This window comes from Vombatus ursinus, unplaced genomic scaffold (genome assembly GCF_900497805.2).
Source record: "Vombatus ursinus unplaced genomic scaffold, bare-nosed wombat genome assembly UNPS02014830.1, whole genome shotgun sequence".
In the NCBI taxonomy this organism is placed as follows: Eukaryota; Metazoa; Chordata; class Mammalia; order Diprotodontia; family Vombatidae; genus Vombatus; species Vombatus ursinus.
In genome coordinates this window covers 49,664,707-49,673,344 of record NW_020954608.1, presented here as the reverse complement: position 1 = coordinate 49,673,344, position 8,638 = coordinate 49,664,707, and the positions used below count along the sequence as shown (strand labels likewise).

Sequence of the window (8,638 nt, the reverse complement as noted above, 5' to 3'; positions counted from 1 at the left end):
GATAGATAGATAGATAGATAGATAGATAGATAGATAGATAGATAGATAAATAGATGGAGAAGCATGTAAGTACATGTATATATAGAGACTACTTTTCAATCCCTTTCAAAGAGAGCTCCTTTGGAAGAGATCCAGAACTGATCAAAAGGGTGTGTGTGTGTGTGTGTGTGTGTGTGTGTGTGTATACACACCATCCACACAGGAAAAACTGAATGGATTAATAATGCTTGCTATCCAGATTAGGATATGCATGAAGTTAGGTAAGACAGCCTATAGAACTCAATCATTTGTGTCTCTACCTTGGACAGACAGTATAAATGTATAATGAATTAGGCTGAGAATTCAATAGAAAGAGGAAGAAGGAGGATCCAATTCTCTTTGGGAAATTATAAGACTGTTCTAATGAGCTCAAACTTCTACTGGTGTTATTTTATGGAAGTGAGTCATGGAACACTACTCTCTCAAAATCATTAAGAATGAATATCCCTTAGAGGACAATGAAAAGGCACATGGCAGGTGTTAGCAGGCTGGAACATACAATAAATAAGAACTACAAAGAAAGACTAGAATTAAGATTATCATTAAAGTTAAATATAGTTAAAAAAAGAAGTTGGACTGGACACATGGTAATACCAAGAGGTAATCAGTAGATAGTTTTTATCTGATGTCAGAAGAAATACAGGAAGCCTTTTTTCCCCTCTTTCTTCCCCCATCCCCTGCCCCCAAAATGGAGGGAAATCCCTGTAATGAACTTATGGCAGAACATGTAGAGGATGGGCAAACACAGATGGGCTGCAATCTGTATCTTTGGAGGGAATGTCCACATAAATGTTATCACAAATCCACTGGACTATTTGAATATCCCTTCAAAGAGAACTTATTTTTAGGGGTGAATAGCATTGTATTAAAGTTGGGAGTGGGAGTAGAGAGAAGAGAGTGAGGAAGCGATGCCTAAGTAAATGCACATAAAGAGGTATATAAAATAAATTTCTTTTAGAAAAATAATTTTAATCAGATGAAATTAATTATTTTTGAAGAACTTGGAGAATCATATATAAATTTCATATATATCATATATCATAATTTCATATATATATATGATATATAAATATCATATATAAATTTCTACTATGACCAACTTATATTATTCCTCAATCTGGTCACATTTTAATTTTTCTGGAGAGTTGTTAGATATCAAATCTAGAAATCTGGCTATTGTAGACTTAGAAAATGATAAAACTTTGGAGCTAGAAAAAAATCTGAAATCATATGATCTAACCCCCTCCTTAAAAAAATAAAGTTTTATTTATGCCCTTTAGTTTTTCGTAAGTCATTTCTAGTTATACCACACACCTCTCCACACATCAAATGATCCTTCCCTCAGCCTATAATCAATAACTTACCCTCAAGCAGGGAAGTAAAATGAACTAAAACTGAATACAACTGCTAGAACATGTAACCTAATTTTCTACCTCTCCAACAAAAGAAGGAAGGTACATTTTCTCATCTCTACTCTAGGGCTAGTATTGTTCATTACAATTCCTGCGTTCACTTTTGTTTCATATTCATTCTGTTCACATTAAGGTAGTCATTGGGTATAGTGTTTTCCTAACTCTGCTTTACTCTGCACCAGTTCATACAAATACTCACCCATTTCTCTGAATTGTTCATGTTCATCATTCCTTTTTTATATCCATTTTTCCATTTGTTTTAATTTCTTATACATGGAAGTTATTCAGACTTATATGAATAAGAGCCATTCCCCAATAGACAGATGGCCAAACGATATGAACAAGAAACTCTCAAAGGAAGACATCCAAGTTGTCAACAACCAGATAAAAAAATGTTCCAAATAGAAAATAAGTAGAAAAATGAAAATTAAATTAGCAGCTCTGAGGTTTCACCCTGCACCCATCAGATTGGCAAAGATGACAAAAAGAATATGTTTATCATTTTTAATAATGCAATAATATTTTATTTCCTTCTTATCCCACAGTTTGTTTAGTCATTCCCCAATCAATGAGCATGTGTGAGACAGTGTGGTGCAGAGGTCTTGAATTCAAATATCAACTCTATCAGTCCTATGTGACTTTGGGCAAGTCATTTTTAACCTCTCTGGGCTTCAGTTTCCTCATCTGTAAAATGAGAGAATTGGACTAAATCAGGGGCTCTTACCCTTTTTGTGTCAGTTTGGCAAATTGTTGAACCCCTTCTCAGAATGTTGGGTTTTGTTTGTTTGTTTTTTGATTTTTGTTTTTGCCTACTTCTATAATTAAAGGAAATGGCAAATTACTTAAAATTTAGTGAAAATAAATACATAACTTTTGTCATCCAGATTCACAGAATCATTGAAATCTAGTCACAGACCCCCAGTTTAAGAACCCCTAAAGTCCTTTCCATTTCTAAATCTGTAAATGATCTTTTTGTTGTTATTGTTACAAAAATAATCGTTGCTTCCTGTCTTTGATATACTTAGGGTATACACCCAAGGAGATCTCTGTAAATCCCTCATTTTGCAGATGAAGAAAATAAATTCCGGATTAATAAAAATGACGTGCCCAAAGTCACTCAGCACATTGGGAGCAGAGCTGAGGTTGTATATAAGTCTCCTGACTCTCACATCCATAACACCCCTCTACCTTCCTAATTCCTATGAAATATCAGTAATATTTCAAGGTATGCATATTACATAAGAATTTTCTGAAAATGTGCTTTCTTGAAATGCCTTTTCAAACTGGTCATACTTCTGATTATTTTTTTTCTTTCCCCCTAATTTTTAATACTTGTAAGAAATGTGGAAGGATAGAATTTCCCCAGTTGTAAACAATTTGGATACATATATACAGGTTTTCATCCGAAGAACTATGGTAACTTGGATAGTATGACATTACACCAAAATAAAGATTTTACATTATTATAATCTCTCAGGATGTCAGGTCTGGGGTTTTTTTTTTTGTGGTTATAGTGGAGGAGGATAAGAAAAGTACCCTGTGTTTCAATGGTAGGGAGAAATATCTCTTCCTCTTGGAGGAAGTGAGGAGCCTTATTAAAACCTTCACATTGAAGTCATTCACAATTATATAATTTTATCCAAAAATAACTGGTCAATGGGCCCCAAATGACAATTAACAAACCAATGGTGACATCTTGTGGCTTTTTAGAAACATTGTAGACTTTTTGAAAGGGATAAAATGGTGTAATAATCTAAATCCTTCATCTAAAATGAATTAGATATCTAAATTTGATGCTATTTCTGCTTTTATTACTGTAAGCAAAATCTTTTTCTCCTCACTAGAATTAGATGGTGGAGAGAAAACTGTTTTAGGAAATATATGTGGTCATATTTGTTTGAGTACATGCATGCTTCCATTGTGAATATAATTAGCTAAAGGTTGTTTTGCTTTATTTAGCACTTTCTGTGATTTCATATCTTCAACTCTCAAATTCAATAAGCAATTCTTAAGTTCCTACTGTGTGCAATGCACATTGTTTCCCAGTAAATGTGTAATTCATTTTAAATGTTTTTTGCTAAGTGCAAATTGAAACTTCCTCTATCTCACACTTATCTGTGCTGTGTTACTTAGCTTGGGGTATTACAAATCCTTTTCATCAATAATTCTTGATTCAATAGTATGCCAAGGAAAGTGGGAGGCATATTAGAAGATGAATTCTGTATTATTCACAGATATTATGCTATTAAGTTTAGATTATGTAACCAGGTTTAAACCTCCTTATTTGCGTAAGATACTCTTCATTGATAGCTGGCTAGTTAACTTGGGGTTTACTAGCTAGATTTCTTTCTCAAAGACCAAGCCTTAAACCCAATTCACTCTTGATCTCATGGTTTGGACAACAATAGATCCCTGCCCAAGCACCACTTAACGGCTATTTTTTGGGCCCTCCAGGCTCAGAGTGAATGTAAGTAGTAACTGTTTCTCTTTTGGCCATCAACCCTGAGGGTCTTCCCCTCCCAGTTTGATTTTTTTTTTATTAAAGGGGCCATCCCTTGACTGATTTCTTAAAGACGTCTATTCACTGAATGGGCATTGCCTCACTCAAAGTGAGAACCTGAAAAGACCTTAGTTGAAAAGGGTCAAGGTCTCCCACTTCATCCTGGGCCATCTCCAATCATCCTGATCAATATCTGGCCACTGGACAGGGCTCTGGAGGAGAAAGTGAGGCTGGTGAGTTTGCACAAATCTCTCTCTCACTCAAATCAAAGTCAATTGCAAGTCATGTCATCATCTCCCTGATGTCATGGTCCTTTTTGAGAACAAAGGATAAAACACACAACCACAACTTTATCCTTGAGTGAGGGGCAGAGTTAATGAGAGTTTAGGAGAAAAGAGATCCTGGTCTTTCTTGCTAAATTCAGAGTTCAGCTAGGTTTACATGGCTAACATTCGGTAACTTTTCCTCAAAAATTGCAGTAGAAATAGTACTATGTTGGGAGTCAGGATGAGGGTTGGAATCCTGTCTTTACTCCATGCCACTTGTGTGACCTTGGACAAATCATTTAGTCTTTCTAAGTCATTTGGTCACATTGTAAGATGAAGAAATTGGACTACATGACCTTTTACACCCCTACCAGCTCTAAATGGATGACCCTATAATCCAATGACAACAGTCATTCCCTAAACAAAACAACAGAACCCCTAAACCTCAAATGTACAGCAATGGTCAGTGAATGGAATTATCTCCTTCTAGTGGTTAGTACTAGATCCAATTTAACCTCATGACATGATGAAAAATGCTATTTTTTAAAACTTTGGCTCATTTTGTGGAAATAATCTTTGCCAACTATTCCTACTTCTACTTGTTTAAAGTTAATGTTTGAGATCCCAAGGAAAACATAACATAACGGACCTCAACTATGAATGAGTATTCTTTGATTTTTTTTTTCTGGACCTTTAAGTAGGGTTTACTTATATAATAATCCCATTGGTGTATATTGGCATCAATTGTTATAATAGGTGTACCTACATATACAAGCTTCATGGGGATTCCATAGCATTTTGGAATGCTATAGGGGGCCTCAATGTCCTGACATAAACATGAAGAGATACACCCACCTCCTTTCTTTTTTTTATCTTTTGGAGGTGGGGAAGGTAATATGTATAAGTATAGATTGTTGCATATGCTATCAGATGAGGTCAATGTGTCACTTGTTTCACTCACCATATATGAGACCTGGAAATACCAGATAGTTCAGGAAGGAGTAGTCTCCAAGAAACCAAGTGTCTATGCAATTCTCCCTACCTACCCAATTCTCAAGTAGATGCTGCAAGTTCTTAGGACCGTGGAGGGGGAAGTGCCATTAGGATTTCATATTACCTAAATTAAACATATGTTGAAATGATTATGATGTTAATAACCATTGCTCCATCATATTGAAATGCATCTCTTTTTTTCAGCCCCAGTGGCTCCAGAAATCACTTCTGTTGAATATTTCAACAACTTGTTGTATATAAGTTGGATGTATGGGGATGACACAACTAACCTCTCCCATTCCAGAATGCTGCATTGGATGGTCGTTGCTGAAGGAAAGAAAAAGATAAAAAAGAGTGTATGTGTCCATAGAATCCTAAGACAAAAGTGATAGAACATATATTTGTGCAAATGCTTAAAAACAAACACTGCACCATGTATTTCAAATTCTGAATGGTCATCTACATTGAATGTTAACTTCTGGTTTGATTTTTTGTTTGCATTTCACATTTTCTTTTTTATTATATACTTAATAACTATGAACATTTCTAGAAATAGAGGACAGAAAAAGACGGTTGATATATGAAACTATGAATCTCTTATTACATGGAGCTTTTAAAATTCTTCTTCTAAGTATATATTATATGTAACACAACAATGCTAACATCTCATTTGTCTGTGCTCCCTTTGACCTTCCTTCTTCTCTCTTCTATGTGTTTTTAGTGTTTTGTTCATGTTTTTTCTTTCTTTTCTATCTTTGTTCACTAACTGTACATATTGACATAATGAGCATTTTCTTTTTCCTCTGTATCAGCTGTTACAGGAACACAGAGGTGCAGTGAAGTTAGACATTGTCATCCTGTCCTATCTCATCCTCTATCCTCATTAATGCACACTCTGCATGTGTATCGGTGAATACTGTGTTCTAACTCCCTGATATCTTTGGAAGGGATAGGGTAACAGAAAGAAGGAACTCAGTGTTGTTCGCTGGTCTCATCAGAGAAATAGGTTCTTGAGGTTCAAATGCCTAAATCCAGTGCATAATAACCAGACTAAGCAATATATTTGGGATCGTTGGATCAAAGAGTTAGAGCTGTGAGGGGCCCCACAAGCCCTCTAATCCACCCTTTTCATTTTAAAAATGAGGGAACAGATCCAAGGGGATTATGTGATTTGCCTGATATACTTATCAGTAGCAACTGGACATATGTGGTAGAAAGCTCTATGGTAATCCTTTCTGGTATAAGCAGGGGTCTGCTGGTAAATGTTTAACAACTACTTGTCTGGGGGAAAATACGCCCATGACATATTCTTAACATTTTCTCCATCTTTCTTGAGTCTAGATAATCAACAAAGTAATAAATCATGATTTGACTTGTAGTGTCTGCTGATTTCTGAGGTGTAAATGCTCACACTGAAAATTTAACAATTGCCTCTCTAGGCTGGTTTAAGCACATGCTCTGATATGCCGTGCACCTCATTGTGTGGCCCTGAACCTGCTCTATGCATGGAATTCACATTATTATCAAAATGAATTACACAGTCCAGCAACAGATACTATTGATGTGTTGTGCCCTAAGAAGAGGGAATTTTTTTCGCTTCAAATTTTATAAACCTTTTGGTTAATTCCACGTCTCCATTTACTATGCCAAGATGTGTGACTATAGGTGAGCCACTTAATCTCCCTGAGTCTCAGTTGCCTCATCTATACAACTGGAACAATTATTAGTGGAGGTTTTTTGGCTGGCCATCTCAGATACCAGGCCTGGCTTTTTCTTGTGAGGTTACATCAAAACTTTCATACATGCATCAAAACTTCCTCTTTTGGATGTCTCGAGGGTGAGATTACAAATGCAATCTGTTCAGTCTTTGAGCAGCAGCTAATGAAAGTTTTACTGTTAGAAAATTGACTAGAGCAATATATAGCACAAGACAGTAGTTGTGTTGAATTTTAATAAGAAACATACCAATATTCTAAAATTTTAAATAATTTACCTTCCTAATGTTTTTTTCTAAGTTTATAGCATTTATAATTTGTAAAGTTATTAAAGCTTAAAAGAGACTTTTGGGAAATGATGTATTTTGTGGCTTATTTGAGGTTTTATACTTGATTTTTGATTATTTTTGCAGGTAACACGCAATGTAATGACTGCAGTGCTAAACCTACCTCCAGGTGACATTTACAATCTCTCAGTAACTGCTTGTACTGAAAGAGGAAGCAACACTTCTCTGCCCCATGTTGTAAAGCTGGGTGAGCCTACTCTGTGTGTGTGTGTGTGTGTGTGTGTGTGTGTGTGTGTTATGTGGAAAGAGAGCTCATCTCTGAGTAAAGAAGATACAGTTCAAGATTTGGTTTTACTACTTACTAGTTGTGTGACATTGGACAAATCACTAACCAAGTCTATTTAACCAAGGCTATTTCACCATTTTATAATGGGCATATTTGTACTACCTACCACACAGGGATGTTGAGTACAAAATACTAAAGTACATGAAAGTGTTTTGCAACCATGACATGCTAATAAATGTAAATAGCTATTACCATGTGCATCTAAATATAGACCATCTACTAATACAGATCATCAGTTGATCAATAACAATTTATTAAGTGTCTGCTATATACTAGGCACCGTGCTAGGTACTTGAGATGTAGTCCCTGCTTTCAAGGACCTCACAGTCTAACAGAGGAGACAATATGCAAACAATATGTACAAACAATGTATATACAGGATAAATTGGAAATAATCTTCAGAAAGATGGCACTAGTATTAAAGGTGAAGAGAAAAGACTTAAAATATGTCTCTTACAATGGAAAACAATATGTAGAAAGGGATAAATTGAAAAGTATCTTTGATTGTAGTCTACATCCAATTTTTATACAAGCCAGATCTGTGTGAGAAAGTATACTTTATATATGGACCAATATTCTTATTTCTATTAGAGGATGACTTCGTGTAAAGATTTCAGACAGCAGAAAAACATGTGTTAAGTGCCTTGTTTCAACATATTAAATTTTCAGACTCCCAAAAAAGATGTGTCAAATGAAATTTGTAGTGTTATCTTCTTAGATTAGCGGCAGCGTGCTGGCCCTTGAGTCAGGAGGAGCTGAGTTCAAATCTGGCCTCAGATGCTTATTAGCTGTGTGACCCTGGGCAAATCACTTAACCCCGTTTGCCTCAGTTTCCTCATCTGTAAAATGAGCTGGAGAGGGAAATGGCAAACCAGTCCAGTATCTTTGCCAAGAAAACCCCAAGTAGGGTTATGAAGAGTTAGACATGACTAATCACTACACAACAATTTCTTAGATTATTGATCTAATGCTGCTGCTATTTACTCCAACCAAGATAACCCACATGCAAGATAGTATATATTTATTACAAAAACAAAAACAAAAAAAAGAGCTTCAAGATTTCTGGGGCTACTCAGTTTT

General features: G+C 35.6%; 1 protein-coding gene across 1 annotated transcript in view; it reads left to right on the top strand.

Annotated features, from left to right (window-relative positions):
- PTPRO (protein tyrosine phosphatase, receptor type O) overlaps window positions 1-8,638 on the top strand; it is a 200,363-nt gene that overhangs the window by 120,195 nt on the left and 71,530 nt on the right. Inside the window, exons 11-12 of the mRNA XM_027838702.1 lie at window positions 5,415-5,566; window positions 7,339-7,459. Coding sequence (XP_027694503.1) covers window positions 5,415-5,566; window positions 7,339-7,459 — 273 coding nt within the window. The remainder of the gene's footprint in view (window positions 1-5,414; window positions 5,567-7,338; window positions 7,460-8,638) is intronic.